General features: G+C 35.8%; 2 protein-coding genes across 2 annotated transcripts; one reads left to right on the forward strand and one right to left on the reverse strand.

Annotated features, from left to right (window-relative positions):
• The first annotated feature begins 203 nt into the window (after positions 1-203).
• On the forward strand, positions 204-10,364 carry LOC140161352 (MIT domain-containing protein 1-like). Its single transcript, XM_072184838.1, has 6 exons — positions 204-320; positions 1,594-1,734; positions 6,696-6,797; positions 7,954-8,177; positions 8,996-9,108; positions 10,120-10,364. The coding sequence occupies exons 2-6, from the start codon at positions 1,596-1,598 to the stop codon at positions 10,271-10,273; spliced, it is 732 nt and encodes a 243-aa protein (XP_072040939.1). The 5' UTR covers positions 204-320; positions 1,594-1,595; the 3' UTR covers positions 10,274-10,364.
• A 2,680-nt stretch (positions 10,365-13,044) lies between these two features.
• Positions 13,045-13,788, reverse strand: LOC140160233 (uncharacterized). Its single transcript, XM_072183508.1, has one exon. The coding sequence runs from the start codon at positions 13,786-13,788 to the stop codon at positions 13,045-13,047; it is 744 nt and encodes a 247-aa protein (XP_072039609.1).
• Between the last annotated feature and the right edge of the window lie 9,966 nt (positions 13,789-23,754).

Consider the following 23,754-nt stretch of genomic DNA (forward strand, 5'->3'; position numbering starts at 1 on the left):
ATAAGTTTTGTTTATTTAATTTAGGATATAGAAACTTATTGTTTGTAACTAATTAGCGTTGTTTTCCTTCTCCATGTATGCTAAAAGAAATGATTTACGTAAAAAACTTGTAAAATAATACTTATTGTCTATTAAAGATACTTTGATGAGTATATAATTTTCAAAAAGGAAATTTATAAATTTAAGCCTAGAAACATGGATTTTCATTGGCCACCGTTAGAGGGCAGTATAATCCAAGATGTCTGCGCCCATGACACAAATTTATACTTGAATGAAGTAATGTATGTCTTAAAAGCATCTGATTCATACACCAAAATAAGGTTGGTGCAAACGTTCTATTTAAGTTGTAATAATTGCTTTTAGGTGTACCGAAATAGTCCAACAGGACGATGTGTACAGTATATTTAAGCAGAATTGTAGAAGATGATAATATATGTCATTGTTCGGATAAGCTTACTTAAATTAAAGGTTTTTTTTGGCTAGGCCACATTGTAGCTAGGCCTAGTAGGAATTCCAAAGGAATGAACGCAGCTGTCATTGGCGTGATTTTTATTGCGTACACTACGCGATGTACGCGTACGCCAGCGTGTGCGTTTGTGCGTGCAATCCAAGTATCATACATAACTTGCAAACGCAAAATCAGAATCAACTGAAAATGAAATTTTGGGAATTAAAGACCCATTCAGTGATCCCAGTAGCCTCCCAGTGCTTGTGTAAAAAAAATTAAAATTGTTTATAAATTGCTTAAAAGTGAAGGATACGTCATTAAAATTGTCATGTTTCGGTATTTTTGAAATGACAAATTTGGCAAAAAAACAAAGAAAACAGGCCGCACTGACGAAGTTGAAACCCCATTCAAATACATGTAGCTAATTTAGATACTGTCAGTATCTAAATTACAGATTTGTGTAAAATGTCTTATTTTGTCTTAAATACACGGCTTTTGGCTGAATCACTTGCAGGTTATGTTAGCACATCTAATGACAATGACAAAGGTACCAAAATCTGAATTTTGTGGATTTTTACGATCATCCAGATGAGCAAATCACTGAATGGGCCTTTAAGCTTTTTCATGGATATTTTTATCTTTATGGTACTGAAAAATCAAAAAGGGATGCTAGGATCATGAAATACTCCTTTAAGTGCCTTTAATATATTGCATACTCGAAAGTAAACAACATACAACTCTAAAATTACAATAAATTACAAAAGAATAACACTATTTATTAAAACAACATGTACAGTGGTAAAATAACAAGGTAAAAAACACAACAGTTCATGCTCATACTGTGCAGTTTGTCAGGAGTAATCTTGGAAAAATGATCACAAAGCCGACCAAAGAACAAACAGGCAGCATGAAATTGGACATAGCATTAATTGCACTCAAGAAAACATCATTTTACTTCCACATCACAATGGGCAAAACCGGGGAGAACACTGGGAGCAAAACAAAAGTAGGTAAAACAAACAAGTTTATGTTTAAAAGAATATTCAAAACAAAATAGCAACAACATCAAATATCACTGAAAAAAAAGTTTTTTAAAACACATTGAACCATCTGTGTTTCTAAATCGTTGGTGTACTTTTTGACAGATATGGCTAGTACAAGTGGGATTGAGGCATCCGCCATTAGTGTTCTAAAGAGAGCTGTTGAGCTGGATACAAAAGGGAGATACACAGAGTCTTTGATTTGCTACCAGGAAGGATTGCAGTTGTTAATGGATGCACTTAAAGGTAACATAACTTTATTGTCAAAATTTGATGTTGAAAGTATGCCAATTATGGTTACTGAGGAGTGATGGTACTTCACAACAAGGAGAAATGTGATTACAAATCTTTCACATATTTAATAGCTCATTTGCATATTTTTTGGTATTGGATAATAACAAAACAGTGTAACTTTTTGTAGAAATAGAGATCAAAATTGTCATCAAACAAGCTCCCTGTTATAGCTCTGTGATGCTGGTCTGGAGTATTGGTCAAACCTTGTCATGATTAATTAAGTTTGTGCTGTTGGCATCTGAAGGGGGAAAAGAGGGCTCTCAGAAATAAAAATAAGGTGTCTTGGGTACTTCCAAACTAGGGATCTTTAAGGGACATGCTACATTGAACAAATATTGGTCTTTTGGTGACAGAACCTTACTCGTATAAGTTTTTACAGAATTAATTTTACAAATTAAGCATACTGCTAACCGTAACAGTCCAGCCCATATTATTTTGCACAATGTCCTATGCACATGCTTGACATCACGCACATGATGATAACACATAAAAGGAACCTTACATGTACAACAGATTATAGTATTTCCGTGACAGATGCAAAAAAAACCTTTAAAAGGACACCCTATTTCAGTGACACAATAAAAATGTTGGTTATTCAGATATGAAATCTCTACTTTTGTACTTGTTTAAAAAAGAAAGACTTGTTCTTCACAAAGACAGTCATTGGATGATAGATTTTAATTTTGTTTATAAATTGGGTCTCTGGGAGTGATGGTACTTCACAACAATTGTTTTTTTTTTATAACAAGGAGAAATGTGACTACAAATCTTTCACATATTTAATAGCTCATTTGCATATTTTTTTGTATTGGATAATAACAAAACAGTGTAACTTTTCAGTAGAAATAGAGATCAAAATTGTCTTCAAACAAGCTCCCTGTTATAGCTCTGTGGTGCTGGTCTGGAGTATGGTCAAACCCAGAGGAGGCTTAAAGGCATTCCTACAATGCACTACTATGATTGGGAAATTTGATCAATATAACCTAATTTTAAAGGCAAAGTCCCCATTGCCATACACACAGAATGGTAATTTTAAAACTGCAGCCAACGAGTTAATAGTTGAGACTTATGACTGATACTTGATTTTCTTACAGGAAACATTCATATTGTCCCACTGCATTAATTTTATTCCTAAGTCTAGATGTTTTGAATGTTAAATAATAGGATGAAAACACCAGATATTTGCACACAATCCCAATGCAATGTATGATCAACTGTACCACATGTGTACAAAAGCCAGACATACAAGGTCAGAAACCCCATTGGGTTGTGGGAATGTCTTTAAACATCCTCTGGGTCAAACCTTGTCATGATTGATTAAGTTTGTGCTGTTGGCATCTGAAGGGGAAAAGAGGGCTCTCAGAAATAAAAATAAGGTATCTTGGGTACTTCCAAACTAGGGATCTTTAAGGGACATGCTACATTGAACAAATATTGGTCTTTTGGTGACAGAACCTTACTCGTATAAGTTTTTACAGAATTAATTTTACAAATTAAGCGTACTGCTAACGGTAACAGTCCAGCCCATATTATTTTGTACAATGTCCTATGCACATGCTTGACATCACGCACATGATGATAACACATAAAAGGAACCTAACATGTACAACAGATTATAGTATTTCCAAAAAAAAAAAAAAAAAAAAACCTTTAAAAGGACACCCTATTTCAGTGACACAATAAAAATGTTGGTTATTCAGATATGAAATCTCTACTTTTGTACTTGTTTAAAAAAGAAAGACTTGTTCTTCACAAAGACAGTCATTGGATGATAGATTTTAATTTTGTTTATAAATTGGGTCTCTGGGAGTGATGGTACTTCACAACAATTGTTGTTGCGCCAGAACAAGGAGAAATGTGACTACAAATCTTTCACATATTTAATAGCTCATTTGCATATTTTTTGGTATTGGATAATAACAAAACAGTGTAACTTTTCGTAGAAATAGAGATCAAAATTGTCTTCAAACAAGCTCCCTGTTATAGCTCTGTGGTGCTGGTCTGGAGTATGGTCAAACCCAGAGGAGGCTTAAAGGCATTCCTACAATGCACTACTATGATTGGGAAATTTGATCAATATAACCTAATTTTAAAGGCAAAGTCCCCATTGCCACACACACAGAATGGTAATTTTAAAACTGCAGCCAACGAGTTAATAGTTGAGACTTATGACTGATACTTGATTTTCTTACAGGAAACATTCATATTGTCCCACTGCATTAATTTTATTCCTAAGTCTAGATGTTTTGAATGTTAAATAATAGGATGAAAACACCAGATATTTGCACACAATCCCAATGCAATGTATGATCAACTGTACCACATGTGTACAAAAGCCAGACATACAAGGTCAGAAACCCCATTGGGTTGTGGGAATGTCTTTAAACATCCTCTGGGTCAAACCTTGTCATGATTGATTAAGTTTGTGCTGTTGGCATCTGAAGGGGAAAAGAGGGCTCTCAGAAATAAAAATAAGGTATCTTGGGTACTTCCAAACTAGGGATCTTTAAGGGACATGCTACATTGAACAAATATTGGTCTTTTGGTGACAGAACCTTACTCGTATAAGTTTTTACAGAATTAATTTTACAAATTAAGCGTACTGCTAACGGTAACAGTCCAGCCCATATTATTTTGTACAATGTCCTATGCACATGCTTGACATCACGCACATGATGATAACACATAAAAGGAACCTTACATGTACAACAGATTATAGTATTTCAGTGACAGATGCAAAAAAAAAACCTTTAAAAGGACACCCTATTTCAGTGACACAATAAAAATGTTGGTTATTCAGATATGAAATCTCTACTTTTGTACTTGTTTAAAAAAGAAAGACTTGTTCTTCACAAAGACAGTCATTGGATGATAGATTTTAATTTTGTTTATAAATTGGGTCTCTGGGAGTGATGGTACTTCACAACAATTGTTGTTGCGCCAGAACAAGGAGAAATGTGACTACAAATCTTTCACATATTTAATAGCTCATTTGCATATTTTTTGGTATTGGATAATAACAAAACAGTGTAACTTTTCGCAGAAATAGAGATCAAAATTGTCTTCAAACAAGCTCCCTGTTATAGCTCTGTGGTGCTGGTCTGGAGTATGGTCAAACCCAGAGGAGGCTTAAAGGCATTCCTACAATGCACTACTATGATTGGGAAATTTGATCAATATAACCTAATTTTAAAGGCAAAGTCCCCATTGCCACACACACAGAATGGTAATTTTAAAACTGCAGCCAACGAGTTAATAGTTGAGACTTATGACTGATACTTGATTTTCTTACAGGAAACATTCATATTGTCCCACTGCATTAATTTTATTCCTAAGTCTAGATGTTTTGAATGTTAAATAATAGGATGAAAACACCAGATATTTGCACACAATCCCAATGCAATGTATGATCAACTGTACCACATGTGTACAAAAGCCAGACATACAAGGTCAGAAACCCCATTGGGTTGTGGGAATGTCTTTAAACATCCTCTGGGTCAAACCTTGTCATGATTGATTAAGTTTGTGCTGTTGGCATCTGAAGGGGGAAAAGAGGGCTCTCAGAAATAAAAATAAGGTATCTTGGGTACTTCCAAACTAGGGATCTTTAAGGGACATGCTACATTGAACAAATATTGGTCTTTTGGTGACAGAACCTTACTCGTATAAGTTTTTACAGAATTAATTTTACAAATTAAGCGTACTGCTAACGGTAACAGTCCAGCCCATATTATTTTGTACAATGTCCTATGCACATGCTTGACATCACGCACATGATGATAACACATAAAAGGAACCTTACATGTACAACAGATTATAGTATTTCCGTGACAGATGCAAAAAAAAAACCTTTAAAAGGACACCCTATTTCAGTGACACAATAAAAATGTTGGTTATTCAGATATGAAATCTCTACTTTTGTACTTGTTTAAAAAAGAAAGACTTGTTCTTCACAAAGACAGTCATTGGATGATAGATTTTAATTTTGTTTATAAATTGGGTCTCTGGGAGTGATGGTACTTCACAACAATTGTTGTTGCGCCAGAACAAGGAGAAATGTGACTACAAATCTTTCACATATTTAATAGCTCATTTGCATATTTTTTGGTATTGGATAATAACAAAACAGTGTAACTTTTCGTAGAAATAGAGATCAAAATTGTCATCAAACAAGCTCCCTGTTATAGCTCTGTGGTGCTGGTCTGGAGTATTGGTCAAACCTTGTCATGATTAATTAAGTTTGTGCTGTTGGCATCTGAAGGGGGAAAAGAGGGCTCTCAGAAATAAAAATAAGGTGTCTTGGGTACTTCCAAACTAGGGATCTTTAAGGGACATGCTACATTGAACAAATATTGGTCTTTTGGTGACAGAACCTTACTCGTATAAGTTTTTACAGAATTAATTTTACAAATTAAGCGTACTGCTAACCGTAACAGTCCAGCCCATATTATTTTGCACAATGTCCTATGCACATGCTTGACATCACGCACATGATGATAACACATAAAAGGAACCTTACATGTACAACAGATTATAGTATTTCAGTGACAGAAGAAAAAAAAAAACCTTTAAAAGGACACCCTATTTCAGTGACACAATAAAAATGTTGGTTATTCAGATATGAAATCTCTACTTTTGTACTTGTTTAAAAAAGAAAGACTTGTTCTTCACAAAGATAGTCATTGGATGATAGATTTTAATTTTGTTTATAAATTGGGTCTCTGGGTAACAAACTATAAAAAATTTAAAACATTAGGTATTTCAGTGACAAATTGTAAAAATATGGGGTGTTTGGATAGCAGGCACAAAATAAGGGGTCACTTTGGTGGTATTTAGTGTATACAAACTATGGTACAAGAGGGGAGAGTTCCTGCTCTTTCTATTGTGATGTTGTTTTTATTTAACACCTGCAGGCACAACTGATGAAGCAAAAAGGCTAGCTTTCAGACAACGAATCAGTGAATATATGAACAGAGCAGAGAAGCTGAAAAACCATGTAGAAAAAGAGAAGGAAAGTATGTACACCTGGTTTCAAATTTATTCACAAAGTTGGGTTTCATTTGGTTGAATGTGTTCACAATTCTTTAATACTGGTGTGTTAAAATGTATTCTTGGCAGATAACAATACTCTTTTTCATAAAAAAAAGAAAGAAAAAAGAAATGGTACACATTACATAGATGAGAGTTTTCAATGTATGGCAGATCCAATGAACAAATAATAAATGATGGACAGCAGTAATGTGTGATAAATATTGCATATCACTCAGGTGTTAAATCTTACAATAAATGGGTACTGTCGTGTTTGATTATGAGATACCTATCAGGTTTAGCACTTGCCAGCTTTACACCATTAGCACTGGCACATCAATTGGGCTATTCCATTTAAAATCCACACTACCCCTGTGGAAGATTTAGCTAAAGTCTTCCACAGAGGGAGTATCAACTTTGTATAGAATAGACAATTGGGTAACTTCCACTTGTAATACTCACTCCAGTTGTGGAAGATATATGTAAAGCCATAAAAGAGGGAGTATGAGTTTCAAAATGATTGACCTTGATCAATTACATTGGAAAAACATACTCCCCCTGTGGAAGATATTTCCAAAATCTTCCACAGGGGTAGTGTGGATTTCAACTGGAATAGCCCATTGTATATTTTATTACAATGCATTGCCCTTGATATGCACTAGTAGAGATGTAATGTTGAACAGGTGCCTGGTTTATGTATTGTATAAATTGTAATACAGACAGCTGGCTGTGTTGGGCCCTGTGAAGTGCTTTAAAAGTGGAACTCAAATTGGTGGTGGTTTGTTATCAATTCTTCTATCTGCAACTCTGCATGTCTTGTCTGGGGTTATGTTGCACAAAGTACAGAATGAGAGGAAATCAAAGTAATCTGTAATTCCCCAATAGAGAATGACCAAATGCTACATCAAAATGATTGGAACATATCAAATTTGATGTTTATTGAAAAGCCTGCCAATTCAAAATGCAAAAATAGGATTCTCATGAAATGTCTAGTGTATGACTTGTTATACAATTAATCTAAAAAGTATTTGCATCTTATGTTGAATGTTGATGTGTCAGACTCATCCATTATCAATGAAAAATGACGGGTACCAATCATTTTGATACAGCTTGTATAAATAAACCTGTAATTTTTGGTTACAGCTGGAAAATACCATGAACAGATGCATATTGCCAACAACTCAACTGGTCACAGCTATCAGAAAGTGTTTGGTCATTTCCTTGATGAAATGTTGACAGAAGTGCATGTAGAAGACCCATACATCAGACAAGGACATCAAATCTATAACTTCCTTAGGTTTTGTGAGCTGCTAGTTGTGTCAAGTTGTCCAGTGAAGAGGATAATATTAACCACAGGAGTAGAGGAGGTAAAGATAGAATGAATCCTTCATCAGCTTCGAACTCAGCATGTTTATTCACCTTTTTTGGTAAATCCCATAAGCCTTTATGGGTAGACCTCGGATGTTATCATGCTAATGCGCGCATTGTTACTGCGCTTTTCACGGCTTTCAAATGTGCAGTAAATCTGTTCGCTAAACAGTTTGTCATCAAATGACATTTCAGGTCTACCCAAGAAAGCTTATAGGCTTTAGTGAAAAGGTGAATTGTGAGATGTATGTTAGTGACAACTGAAAAATGAACATTACAAAACATGACGAACTCAAAATATTTGTGCTCAAATTTAGTCACAATTTCTGATGCTCTTGTGTCCTATTGTTTTATTATGAAAGGATCGCATGCTGAGTGTTCTAAAAAATACAGCAAGCACGGTTAACATGTTAAGTTGGACACAATATAATGCAAAGCAGGTCCTCAGACAAAATTGGCCGGGAAGTTTCTCATTTGTCAACGTGACAATGCACAAATCTGAATTTTGATGAATTTTAGGGTGGTTTAGTGTATCACTAAGTTATTTTCTTCTCTTCAAGATTTTACAAGTACAGATTTGGACTATTCCAGTTGATATCCATACACCCCTATTGAAGATATGATCTTAATCTCCCACAAAAGGAGTGTAGACTTCATATAGAGTCACCCATTTAGGTAACCCCTTTTGAAGTTTACACTCCCTGTTTGGAAGACTAAGGTCATGTCTTCCATAGGGGTGTATGTTATTCAACTGGAATATTCCAATAGAGTAACATTTAATACATATACACTACTTGTTTTCTTCTTTTACCAACAGAATAACTTTGCTGCTCAACAAACTCATCTGAATGAAATCAAGACAAGTCTTTCCGAACATGGCATTCAATTTGACATAGAATTTTCCAAAAGTCTGCATGATAGAGAAATAAGGTACCAAATTTTTGCTTAATTTGACATATTTATTAGGCCAATAATTCATTAGTTTTAATGTGACTAACATAACTGCTGACACATGGTATTTTTACACTTGACTTAAATATGAGGCAATTTCTCTAAGAAACTCATTTATAACCTCATGAATATACACAGCATGTGCGATCCAATCCAGAGTTTGATTGTCTGACTGTGCATTTCTTACAAGTTCATTGATATTTCACAAAGACTACTGAAACACTGTGTTTGTGACAGATATGTGCTACAAATGACTTCTGCACGTGCGTGTATGTATACCCTGAGCGATTCTTATCGGCGCTTGTTTGTCTGATCAATATTTTGGAGGGTAGGTTGTAATAGTAATTAAAACTGTTAATATTTAGCAGTATTTTATGGCATAAAATGCCGTTTTTATTTGTTGAAAATGACATATTTGGTAATGAAGGACAGCGCAATAATCATCTATTTTGAGTTCATTGTGTGAAATTATTAATTGTAAAATTTGTTTTGGGCCAAGGTATTTTTGCTCTGGAGCTACTGCTCTGAAAAATACCTTGGCCCAAGAAAACCTCTAATTTCACACAATGATCTAAAAATAAATGGCGCACAGTTATTATGTTCAAATAACATATAATTGAGTGTTCACCGGCTATATCAATTTGTTCTACGCATTTTGCCAAGGACTTGTGTTTTTAAAAATCATATACAAAATCGGATAAAACACAATGGGGCTATTGAACAGTGAAGGGAACATTATGCTGTTTCCCCAAGTACGTCACTAGACGTGTCCTGTACCTGTGTTTATTATAAACATTGGTTTCACCTCATCTAGCAGCAATTTGCAATGTTTAAGAACCTATTAAAAATGCAATATAAAGCTTAATTCTCCAATTATCGCATATTGATAAGATAAGTGAGAACTTTTGCTACTTATTTTGAGGAATGTGTTGGAAGAACTTACCTATAATCATTTATCTTTTGTTTTTAATTCTCACCATTTTATTCTAGATTCAACAATGGCTGGATCATCAAAATTGGCAGAGGACTAGATTACTACAAGCCTACTGGTAAATTCAGCATTGGATACTGTGATATGAACCTTAGAAAATGCCATGAAACCACTGTAGATGTCTTCCATTCTAAATTCACAAAAACAAGGTGACCTTTATGCAACCAGATAATCTGCCACTAATAAACAATGCCTTATTTACTCAAGAAAATTAAATGAAGTTGGCTATCCTGAAGAAAACAGTTCCCATGAGGTTGTTTTTGGACATGTTTGGAAATTGTGTACTTTGTAGTTTGCCTTCAGACATTGGAAGATGCCAAAGGTTTGGTAGACTGCTCCCATTTGTTTGATCAGGTAGCCAGATTGCACACAGAGGACCAATGTGATTTTTGTTTGCTTGCTTTTTTCTTTTTATATGTTTTTTTTTTTCAATGTCTTTCAATGTTACTTTCAATGCTATTTTATTATTATAGTAACACTTACAGAAAATTACAGTTCATCTGACTCATTAATATGAAGTGCTGTAAATGGCAGTCACATTACTCAATGAAAATAATGTTGCTTGATTTTTTTTTCACTTAGATCAAAAATGAGAGCATCACATAGCCCTACTGCTTATGAAATTCTATCATCTGTCTTTTGTACTCTTGAGTTATTGCAAATAATTTAAATAGGAGATGATAGAATGTATGGTTATGGTATGGTAAATGAGCCTTGCTGGATCCCTAGTCATACAGACTAGTATACTGCACTTCATTCTTCTTTTGTCTTTTTTTTTTTTTTTTTTGAAAAGACCGAAAAAGATCAAAGATTAGTGTATTTTCAATGATGTTGCAATTAAATCCTTATGATGATGTTGCATACCTCTGGGACATACCTACTATGATATTTCTGTACCAACACTCAGCACGTTTGTAAACGGTCACTGTAGATTTATACATACAGGTAGCATCATTATTATGTGATGCGAAATCAGTCGGTACTCGGAAATATTGATTTTGAGATATAGCCAAACAAAGGAAGTATTTCCTTTTGTTTCCTCTTGTTTTGGAAACTCTTTTAATTGCTCATATCTTTGGGACTGGTTATTCAATTTCAATGGGGTTTTCTGCAAAATCCTGCTTTGTAAATGCTTTTTACTCCCCTATAAGAAACTGCAAATTTAATATTTCCGAGTTCTGACTGATTTTGGTTGATCGCATCACATATGGATTGTTTCTAGAAAGTTTGGATTTATCCGCATCTTACCTTTGTAGCATTGCAGATGTTTGCATATTGTACTTATCACCAAAATGTAATTCCAGAAGGAATGCAAACAAGTGCACTGAAAAAACCTTTAAGGGGCACATTATAATACATAGATACTAGATATCTGCTCCAAAATAGTATCCTTACACTTGGAAAAATATTCACAATTTCAAAACTGAACCATATTGAGGTAAATTTGTTTTTTAATAGATGCACTATCTAATCCGGCACATTATGACACCCCATTGAATCCAATGTGACTTCAAGAAGTAAAGTTACAAGCATTTGATTAGACGAAGGTCCAGTTTTAAAAGTGACAAACTGGCCTATTCAAAACTCCATGGACTAGACATCTGGTTTGAAAGTAGTAATGGCTAATTTGTGCGTGCCTTTAATTTAAAACAAAAGGAACAAACAAATACTGAAACAAAAGAGCTGACAAATAAAATGGAAGTTATGACAAGTACAGAGAAGTAAAAACTGAAATAAATACTGCTTTAAATAAAGCTTCATTGAAGAAACTGTGTTGTCTCTTTGTTGCGCTTGTTGGAATCTTTTTTGCACCTTGTATAGGCCAGTTTGTCACTTTTAAAACTGGACCTTCATCTATTCAATTGCTTGTAACTTTACTTCTTGAGGTCACATTGGATTCAATGCGGGTGTCATAATGTGCAGGATTAGATAGTGCATCTATTACAAAAACAAATTTGCCCAATAATGTCCCTATACTTCGTTTTACCTCAAGTCTGGTAGTGATGTAGGTGTGTATATCACTGAGTATACAACTGTGTAAAAGCTCTGGCATCACTAACAAAGTTAAGGTGGAATGGAGTACATATAACTGATGAAGTGCCTTAGGGGATCCAACAAATGCAGGGGGTAGGCATTGCAATTTAACTTTGTACTGTAAAAACTTTGATCAAATCGGAAGCTGAATCACTTACAAAATTTGTTTACTACTAATTGTTGAGTGTGTATTATTTTGAAGAAGTCATACGATATATATAATAATAATAATAATGAGGCGCTTGTATAGCGCAGAAATACCTTAAAAAGGCCTCTAAGCGCTTTACATAAATATACAACAAATACACAAAATTAAAAGTTAAAAAAAAAACAATGATAAAACCGCATTAAATATACAAATTTCAGAGAGTGAAAGCAGCACTCATAAACATGACCATACGATAAAACGCGTGATTTAAAAAGCAAACATAGTATAGGTCCAAAACATACAATATACATATGACTTAAAAACAACATAAGCAATCTGAAAAGAAAGATTGCACAAAATTGATTTATGCATGGTATCCAGGCAGCATACGAGTTGGAGAGAGCAAAAACAGACCATCACCTCCGTGGAACGGACAAACCGAATGATGGAAAAAACCGACAGAGGTGAGAAACTAAAACGTCTGCTTAACTGGATACCACGCACAACATAGCAGCAAATCACATATAATTTAAACTGTTGGATTGATAAAAGATGAGTTTTAACAGTTTCTTGAAGGTGGCAAGTGACGCGGCATTCCTAAGTTGCTCAGGTGACTCGTTCCTCAAATTAGGGGAAGCACCTGAGACGGCTCGCTCCCCGTGCGTTGATGTTGCTACAGTCCGTGGTACTTCAAGGAGAGAAAGCGACGCACGACCGAAGGGAGCGGCTCGGTTTGTAGGTGTTAAAGTTCTTTCAGGTAAGGTGGAGCTAGTCCATTCAGCGATTTGTATGTGATCATGAGGATTTTGAAGACAATTCGATCTTTCACAGGAAGCCAGTGCAGCTCATTTCGGCGTAAATCGTTGATATTAACGCGATGGCCACTCACTCCTAAAACAAGTCGCATGGCACTGTTTTGTACCCGTTGAAGCTTAGAAATTGCAGAACTTGTTAGACCAAAGAGCAGACTATTGTTAGCATCAAGTCTGGATGTCACAAATGCATGCACTAAACGTTTCTGCCGTGGGGCCGGTCGATGTATTTCGAATCGGCCAATTTTGGAGATAGCTAGACACGCAGCGCGACACACATTGTTCACTTGAGGTATGAGCGTCATGTACTGGTCAAATAGGACTCCAAGGTTGCGCACTTCTGAAGCAATGTCAACTTCTGAGTCGCCAACTTTGATGGTAGAAATTGGTGTCGGATTCCTGCTAAATCGCGAAGATAAATGCAACACCTCAGTCTTTGAATCGTTCAGAAGCAATCTATTTTCTGCACTCCACGCTTTCACGCCACGAACGCAGTCTTCAAGGCGTTGAAGTTGGCCGTCGCTACTGGGATCCAATACAAGATACAACTGTGTATCGTCGCGTGAGATCATAGTTTCAACACCATATGACCTAATCAAGTCTTCAAGCGGAGCAGCATAAACTGTAAACATGAATGGTCCAGCGACAGATCCTTGAGGTGCGGAGCAGTTCATGAAGTGTGTCGCAGATACACTGTCGCCAATAACAACTGATTGTCGACGATTACAAAGGCAGCTAGTACACCAGGCAAGCGCTTTTCCGTGGACTCCGTAACGATCTCTCAGCCGCCCGAAGTAATATCTGATGGTCGACTGTACCAAAGGAGGCCGAGAGATCGCGCAGAACAAGCACAACATCAGAACGCTGGTCAACAGCACGCAATATATCGTTCTGTACTCGCACTAGAGCAGTCTCCGTGCTGAAATGCTTGCGATACGCTGATTGTCTACTACCATACAGTTCGTTATCAAGCATGTATTCTTGAAGCTGGGCTGACGCCGCCCTCTCAACAACCTTTGAGACAAACTTCAGGTTGGAGATAGGCCTGTAGTTGTTCAGGATATTAACGTCCAGTCCAGGTTTCTTGATCAAGGGAGTTACACTAGAAACCTTGTATGATGCAGGAAAGATGCCAGATAGGAGCGAACGATTGACAATTTTAGTAATCGATGGAAGTAACTCAGGAAGGCATTCTTTTAGGAGCGAAGTTGGAATTGAGTCCAGCGAGCATGTCGACGCTGGTGCGTTCATGATGATACGATGGATAGTCTCTTCAGATACCTCGCAGAAATTACTGAAAGTTGAGGTATGGTTTTGTTCAGAAGGCACGGATGGTTGCAGAGTGATGTTGTCAAGCTTATCTCTAACTTTCCGGATCTTATCCGCAAAAAACTCCGCGAAGTCATTTGCCAGTATATGCTTAATGTCACACACTTTTTAATTTAATCTCCACTCTAATCAATATAGAACAAAATGAATGTTTATATATACCATATTCATTCCAGTAACCACCAGGGTGCTTAACAAAGACATTTTTTTAATTTTTTTTATATTGTTTACATAATTGCACATGTAAAAATGACTGAAAGTATGGATTTTATGTGTAGATGGTTACGTGTTTGATACTTGCATAGTTGGATGATGGACGATCGTGTGTCGTCCTCTTGTGTAGTTTGTTTGTTTTATTTCTTCTTTAACCTGGGACACTCAATCAGTTGAAAACACAATTAATCATCTGTTCTTCCTTGTGGCCCAGGGAATCTCCTAGTATAGTCGCAGGATGGGTGCTTATAGGAGCCTGGGTGGTTGATGGAATGAATATGGTACCTAGAGTTCCATCCGTATTGAGGAACCACAATGAAACTATAATATACTAGTAGTATAAAATAATATAATATAAAATACTATAGGGTGTATAATTGCAAAATTGAGGGTGTGGCAAAAATTGCTTAATACTATACCATATAGGTTGTATGTATAGGGTGTATGTATATAAACTGGCCTCAAAAAGAAACTTATAATTTTTCACAAGGTGATATCTTAAAATCATCTCCATAAAAATTAACCAAAATTGCACACAGGATTACTTCAATACTCTACTCTAAACACATGTCCATAACCAAGCAGTTTTCCAACTGACACAACAGCAAAATGCACTGATATGGAACACCTTCCTGGACCTAATTATTCGCCTGTACATGAACAAAAATTACACACAAGATAACTTTTATACTCTACTCTAAACACATGTCAGTAACCAAGCAGTTGTCTAACTGACACAACAGTAAAATGCACTGACACAGAACAGCTTCCGGGACCACATTCACAGGCGAATAATTGGAACCCAACAAAAGAAATCTGTTGGGATGTGAATTTTGATCCAGAAAGGTGTTTCATGTCAGTGCATTTTGCTGTTGTGTCAGTTGGACAGCTGCTTGGTTACTGACATTGTGTTTAGAGTAGATTTTGAAGTAATCCTGTGTGCAATTTTTGCTCATTTTTATGGAGAGGATTTTAAGATATGACCTTGTGAAAAATTATAAGTTTCTTTTTGAGACCAGTTAATATTGCTTAATACTATACCGTATAGGGTGTACATGTATGTATATATTTTAAAACCACATCTCAAAACATGTACGCAGAATTTTGTGAAATCAATTTAAAATGTACTAAAACTGAAAAAAAAAAAAACCCAATATGTTGTCCTCAAGCAGAAAATGTCCAGGCCTAGAATCTGGCAGAGATTCTCCTGAACTGATTTGCTCGAATCTAAATAGATTCTCATGGATATATTTGAGCCTACACACATAGTAAATGGGTGAGAATCTAAAGATCCTTGTAAGAATACTGTTGCCAGAATCAAATTGGATTCTTCCAAGGTGGAACAAAATTCTACCCCTGAATGTCATATTGCATTATTTTTAGTGCAACTTTGGAATCTGTATTTTGTTACATTCAAATGGTTGCCATGGAAACAATATTGGAGCTATTGAAATAAAGAAAGCATTAAAAGGGACAGACTAGTGCAGTTTCTTTTTTCATATTTCTGGTTTTTAAATTTGCATGCACATGTTTGAGTTACAGGTTTCCATGAACAAAGAGGGGAATATACTTTTCTAAAAATGGATTGCTTAACAAATCTAAATAAATGAAAATTAGATGAGGCTTGCTGTATTATGATTCATTTTATTTGGCTGTGAAGCAGGTGACTACAATGTTTCTCCATGTACCACGATTTGATGCCAAAGTGGTAATAGCATCTGGCAGTAAAATGATACTGCAATTTTAAACAATAATATGCAAATTTGTCTACACCATAAATTTTTTTTTATAGAAATATATATTTTGATAGAATTGCTTTCTAAAATTTACATCAAATGTACAACATGACATCTTCATATGTATAGTATATTGTGCAATATAAAATGTTTATTATCAATTATGGGAAAGTATAACATGAATAATTATAGAGACAAATGGACAACTGAGAAATGAGATGAAATACCACACCATTTGTGTTATAAAAAAAATGTTATAATGTTACAACTTTGAAAAAAGAAGAAATTCACAACTAGTGGACCAAGAATACAACCAACATATGATTTAATCTGGTATTGAAATGCAGAGTCAGGCCAAACATACTCTGAAAGGTATTTGGTATGAATGAATTTATCACAGGTGTCCATTTCCAGGAATGTAGACTTTTGGAGAGTAACTAAATAGTATAATACACCGGTTATCGAGAAATAGATTCTTGTGGGAGGGTGAAGTGGATTTAGGAAGGAGCAGCATCTGGTTTATTCCATCATCCATGTGTCTCTCCCCCCCCCCCTTATTTGTGCTGCCTTCGGTAGTGTGTCCAATATACTACAGATATTAAACTAAAGGAAAATCAATAGGATTGAATCTGCTTATTTTTGTTACAGCTCTACAATATGAATAAATAAATACACTGTATACTGATGAAATAAAGCCAGCATAGTGTGCTAAGATATTTCATTTTTGTCATCATTTGATATAGTTGAAAGTAGTAGTGAGCTATCAGCAGTAGTGTGCTATCAGCAGTAGGTAGTTGATGAAGTAGTATGCTATCTGGAGTAGATAGTTGATGAAGTAGTGTGCTATCAGCAGTAGATAGTTGATGAAGTAGTGTGCTATCAGCAGTAGATAGTTGATGAAGTAGTGTGCTATCAGCAGTAGATAGTTGATGAAGTAGTGTGCAATCTGGAGTAGATAGCTGATGAAGTAGTTTGATATCAGCAGTAGATAGTTGATGAAGTAATGTGCTATCAGCAGTAGATAATTGATGAAATAGTGTGCTATCAGCAGTAGATAGTTGATGAAGTAGTGTGCTATCAGGAGTAGATAGTTGATGTAGTGTGCTATCAGCAGCAGATAGTTGATGTAGTGTGCTATCAGCAGTAGATAGTTGATGTAGTGTGCCATCAGCAGTAGATAGTTGAAGTAGTGTGCTATCGGTAATAGATAGTTGATGAAGTAGTGTGCTATCAGCAGTAGATAGTTGATGATGTAGTGTGCTATCAGCAGTAGATAGTTGATGAATTAGTGGGATATCGGTAATAGATAGTTAATGAAGTAGTGTGCTATCAGCAGTAGATAGTTGATGAAGTAGTCTGCTATCAGCAACAGATAGTTGATGAAGTAGTTGCTATCAGCAGTAGATAGCTGATGAAGTAGTGTGCTATCAATAAGAGAGTTAATGAAGTAGTGTGCTATCAGCAGTAAATAGTTGATGACGTAGTGTGCTATCAGTAGCAGATTGTTGATGAAGTAGTCTGACGCAGTAGATAGTTGATGAAGTAATGTGTGCTATCAGCAGTTTTAGTTGATTTAGACATTGTCTTTTTGAGCTACCCATAATGGCGTAGAGTGAGGTGCTCCATGTCCACCTACACTACGCAAAAAAGTTTCTTTATGGTTAGGAAATTTAACCACTATTAAAATCTAGCGACTAATTTCTAATCTAGCGACTAATAATCTCATGCGGGGGATTGTCCTGCGTATTTTGACACCTCAATCACTCCCCTACGACACTCCTGAGAAAAGATATGAATGTTTTAAACACTTAAAAGTAACACGAGGTCGATAAATAAAAATTGCAAAAAGGCCTATTCAAGTTTTCAGCATAAAAGAACACAAAAACAACAAACATGCAGATAACATTTTTTGTTTACTTGCTGAGCACATTTCAGGCATCATACAGCCGCTTCCAACTTCACTTGAGATGAATCTCTTTCTTTACCAGTCTTTCAGTACTTTGTGTGTCCCCGTTGGCTTCCCTTACATCAGCCACGTGGCGTCTCATGCTCCTAACGAGGCGTCGAATGTTACCTTGCTCGATCCCGTTCCACTCGTTGATAACGCAATCCCACCAGAGTTGTATCTGCCTTTATCTTCTTGTTGACTCGTCACTTGAGCTGATCCAAAAGGTTCTACAAGGGGTTAAGATCAGGGCTTCTGGGACCACTCGAGTGTCTCAATTCCTTACTGCTTCCAGGAATGCAGCTGTCCTGGCTGTAATCATGACCTGTTTTGAATCCCTTTTCCAAACCCATCTCTCAAAACATAAATGTCTTATAGAGGTTATCCACTTTACTCATGCGTGACTTCTAACAAAAGGCACCGATTCCCGTAGTATTCCACATTCAAACCAATTCAATGCACGACCTCGGAGTTCCCTGCATTACTTTGGCGGGCTATTTTGAAACAGTCATGGTTGCGCATGCAGGTACTTCTTTTGAAAGTCCTAAACAAGGTATATCAGTCGTTGATAGGATATGCAGCTTATAGAACACGGATAACCTCTATTAGTACCCACTCACCTTTGTCTTTGATCATTCATCTGCACAATAAGGAAGGGATTATCCAACATGCATCAAGGAAAATGCTTTATATTCAAATTGAAAAGGCGGAAATAATGAAACCGTTTTGAATTAGTGAATCAGCTCTAAATCCACTGAGTAGGCTTCTTTGCCATTTTTATTTGTCGACCTCTTGATACTTAAACATTTATATCTTTTCTCGGGAGTGTCGTAGGGTAGTTATTGACGTGTCAAAATGCGCAGGACAATCCACCGCATGCGATTATTTAGCAAACGTACAAAATTAGTTGCTAGATTTTAATAGTGGGTAAATTTGCTAACCATAAAGAAACTTTTTTTGCGTAGTTTATTTCGGGCTGTTACAGCGGGAAAGTACAGGGTGTCCCAAAAGTTCCTTCGCCATTTTAAAATGCTACATGTCATTGTACACATAATATATAGATAAAATAGATTTTTTGCATAGAGTAAACTTTAATGATTGCTTTGCTTTGACAGAATTTAAACTTCGGAAGTCTAAAATAAAATGTTTAAAATTGGAAAACATGACCAGTAAACATTCCTGACTTAGATATCTAAAAACCATTGCTTTGCAAATGGCACTTATACCCTTTAGAGCCATCCGTTTTTATTCGTTTTTATGGTCAATATGAGTTTGTTTAAAATAAAACCATGTGATTCGTGCTTGATCATTATTTTTCTAACATATAAGACACGATGTTGTGATTGCCGTACACTTCCTTAAACAATTTGCTTAATCATGCTTTTAGCTTCTAGATACCATAGTAGTTCATAGTTATTTCTTATTTACTAAGGATTGAACAGGGCACCTAAATAAAATATATAATAATAATTTCTCAAGATGAAATTAAAAATTACGGATTTTACGGAAGAAACCTATGGTGGGGTTCACCCCTCCTATTTGTCGAATTTGAAACCCGAAGGTGGAGTAAAGTGGTGGTTATTATGACACTTCGATGATGACACCTCTGTCACTTTCAAAAAGTATTAGAGTGATTTGATGAGACAGGTGCCATGTTCAATCCTTAGCAAATCCATGCTGATTTTTTTTTCATATTTATTTGCTCCTTGCATTCACGCCCACAAACTTCCTCGGACAGTGAATTCGTTAGAAAAGGTTTAAAGCGCTCCACAGACTCCGAGTATTACACGTACAATATTGTATGCAACATATCTACGTTATTTAAAGGCATATATTGGAATGTCATCTTTCCCTGGGTAAGATCTGACACCAGGCCAGCCCTTCGCCAGAGGGTAACATGAGTAGGTTTGTTTCACCTTGAAGGCAAGGATAGTCTTGCTAATATGGGCTAACTTTCCCCTAGGCCATCCAATATGCCATGAAGTAGTAGGACTACAACGGGTATATACTGGTCAGTTTATACTCCTATTTCCACATCTGTTCATTTTATATGGGCCTTTAATCTATTGCCATTCTATTTCCAGTAATGTTTATGTTCTAACGAATGTTTGATGACGAAAAATCGATAATATGTTACATATAATATCTAGTAGAAATATATTATCGATTTTTCGTCATCAAACATTCGTTAAAACTTTTAAGTTTTAACTCTTAAGTTTTAAGTAATGTTTAAAAACATTACTGGAAATAGAATGGCAATAGATTAAACAACGTAGATATGTTGCATACAATATTTTACGTACATTAAAAAGTCTGAATACTGCTTAACACTCAGAATACGCTAGTCACTCGATAGCTATTGACTGTGTTATGCAAGGCTCACTCAGTCATTAAATTAGGCAATGAACCGATCGAATTCGGTGTTGAAATGAGCGCAATAATATTGTGAGCTACATCTTTTCAATTTAAAATACAAGTTTCTTTATCAGCAGAAAACCATAAGGCTTGATACTATGTTTTCATTTTAAATCCTAGTTTCAAACTTCTTTGGGAAATTTAGTCGTCTAGTGTTTACAAGATCATCGAGTTATAACTCGATGGTAAGATTTTCGATTTTGACAAGCCTGCACTTCGCCCATGAGCTTTTTGGGGAGGTCAACGTTTTTGTTTTTCAAAGTAACATACCGTAATCACTCGATAGTTAGCCTATGTGCCTTCTATCGAGCGCTTTTGAAAACATGAAGAGCGCCATCCACAAAAGTACCAAAATAAGTCTAGGGTTTTGAGCAAATCATCGATACACGTAGTTATATACGAACAAGTAAACCTGCAAATTTGTGTCTGAACCTCATTAGCTCAGTTGGTAAAGCGCCAGACTTTAGTACAAATTCAGTGAGTTCGACACTCGTTACAAACGTTTCTATTGCTTTATTTGTTTCAATTGTTTGATTTGTTCATGATGCAGTCATGGTCCATGGCAAAGGCGATTCGACCTTTGTGTCATTAAACCCAGTTAACAGCACATTAATCCAGTACGTCGATTCAGTAAAGCAAATAAGCTCATGCATTCGATCACTAACGGCAACCAGCTTCGGTCGATTACCCCAGCTGCAGCGTGTGTAAACTCTAATTTGCATAGAGGCTGTACGTGAAATTATTGATTGGCTCCAAACAAAGGATTTGAACCGGTGCACGTAATCATGGCGCAGTGCAGTCCATTCAATCAAATGTTGTCATCAACCTATTTGATCGCAGTGCATTGTTATGTGTGTGAGACGAACTGTCGCGGTTGATTGCAATCAAACAAACGATGTCTTACGTATTACTTTGTTCCGTGATGAAAATCGTGATGTTTTATTTAATCACTCTCGAAAAATGTATTTCTTTTGTAGGTCTATTACTTTGTTTTGTGATGAAAATCGTGATGTTTTATTTCATCACGCTTTAAAACAAACGATTTCTCATGTATTACTTTGTTTCGTGATGACAATTTTGATGTTTTATTTCATCACTCACGAAAAATTGATTTCTTATGTATTACTTTGTTTCGGGATGAAAATCGTGATGTTTTATTTCATCATCACGCTCTAAAACAAACGATTTCTTATGCATTATATTTGTTTTGTGATGAAAATCGTGATGTTTTATTTCATCACGCTCTAAACAATAATTATAGTTACATGCATTTCAAGAAAAAAATCTTATTAAAACGGTAGGCCCTATGTTGTTTAGAAAAAATGTAGAAAGTGATGATGATGATGATGTCGATGATAATGATGATGATGATGATGATGATGATGATGATGATGATGATGATGATGATGTCTCCAAAAGTGTCCCGGTTTGTTTTTCTTGCCCTAAATCGTGCGTATCTATTAATAAGGCACTTCAATAATCAATAATCAGTCCCGTGACGGCCTCCACTAACTAGCTACTAACTTGGGTTTATGGGCGCTGATATTTCATGTTCACTGTCACTTATTTATCAGAAAAGTGCGACCCTTTGTCAATCACCTACAGTACCCAATTTCGGCATACTATATAAGACACTCATCATGATGATTGCCAGAGAATAGTTAAGATGTAGCTTGTACCGTTTTTTTGTGGCATCCTTCAGAAGTGAGCAGTCCGATACCAATATTTTCGGTCAAATCTCCATTCAATTAACACGGGGAGTTGGCTAGCTATGCCTTGCCCTCACTCATATTTTACAAAAGTGCGACTATTTCTGAACATCTAACCTAGCTGTAATTTTAGGTCATGTTAGAGAAATATATTTGCTAGAAGTTTGGAGAATACCTAACATATTGGCTGGTTATTTTTCACACAGTGATGTTAACTAGGCAAGTGCCCATTCTTGCAACGTACATCATTTGTAGGGGTCACGCGTCAATGGTGAGAGCACTGTGTATTGTGTATAGGAAAACGGACAGTAACTGCAGTATGTCTTTTTTTTTATCTTTTTTTTTTTTTTTTTTTTTTTTTTTTTATGTTTTTGGTTGTTGTTTATTGGGGGGGGGGGGTTTTGCTTCGTTTTTCATTGTGTTTCTTTTTTGTTTTGCTTTTATTCATATTGGGCTCATGGGTTATTCATTCAACATTTTAGCCGGATAGGACGTCGATGTTAATGAGGTAAATTCCACATTCTTCAAAGGCCCTGATGACAGTTGCCTTCATTGTAGTGCCAATGTCCTCCAATATTTCTGTAACCCCTTTGTTGGAGGTTAAGATAGAAGGCACGTATGCTAACTATCGAGTGATTAGGGTAATTCGTCAATGAAAGATATTTCCCAACTTTCTAAAGCACACCATACCGGGCTATTTATCATAGTTTTGTCAGATATTCGGTTTTGATTACACAATTTTTTCAATTCTGACTACAAGTTTTTCAATATCAACGCGTGACTTACTCGTATCCATGGATGATTTTGTAAGCCACAATAGAAATATTCTATTGATTCTGCTGGTTGTATTAGAAATGAAGTACTGACTGGGTTGGACATTTTGGCAGCCGCAAGTGAAAATTGGTGAAATCAAAACGGATATTCTGACAAAACTATAATAGCGAACTATAGTACAATGTAGTTTGAAACGCTAAAGACTTAATAAACCAAAAAAAGCACATGGGCCAAGTTCATGTCTGTGAAAATCAAAAATCTTATCGTAAAAGATTAATTTCATGCCTAATTCTAACACCGGGACTTAATATACCAGGTATATGTTTTTATCTGACATTACTGAAAAAATTGTTTTTTATTTTACTGAGGAAATTCAATTCAAAGCAAAAGGTGTGTCTCTGAATTGTGTTGATTTTTTGTATCGATAACTTTTAGCACGACGATGCATAACAATAGTGGTCAATGTTCTGAGTGTTAAGTTATTTCTCCGAATGTCAAACATTTTATGCTCTTATCTAA

The sequence above is a fragment of the Amphiura filiformis genome, chromosome 9 (genome assembly GCF_039555335.1).
Source record: "Amphiura filiformis chromosome 9, Afil_fr2py, whole genome shotgun sequence".
NCBI lineage: Eukaryota > Metazoa > Echinodermata > Ophiuroidea > Amphilepidida > Amphiuridae > Amphiura > Amphiura filiformis.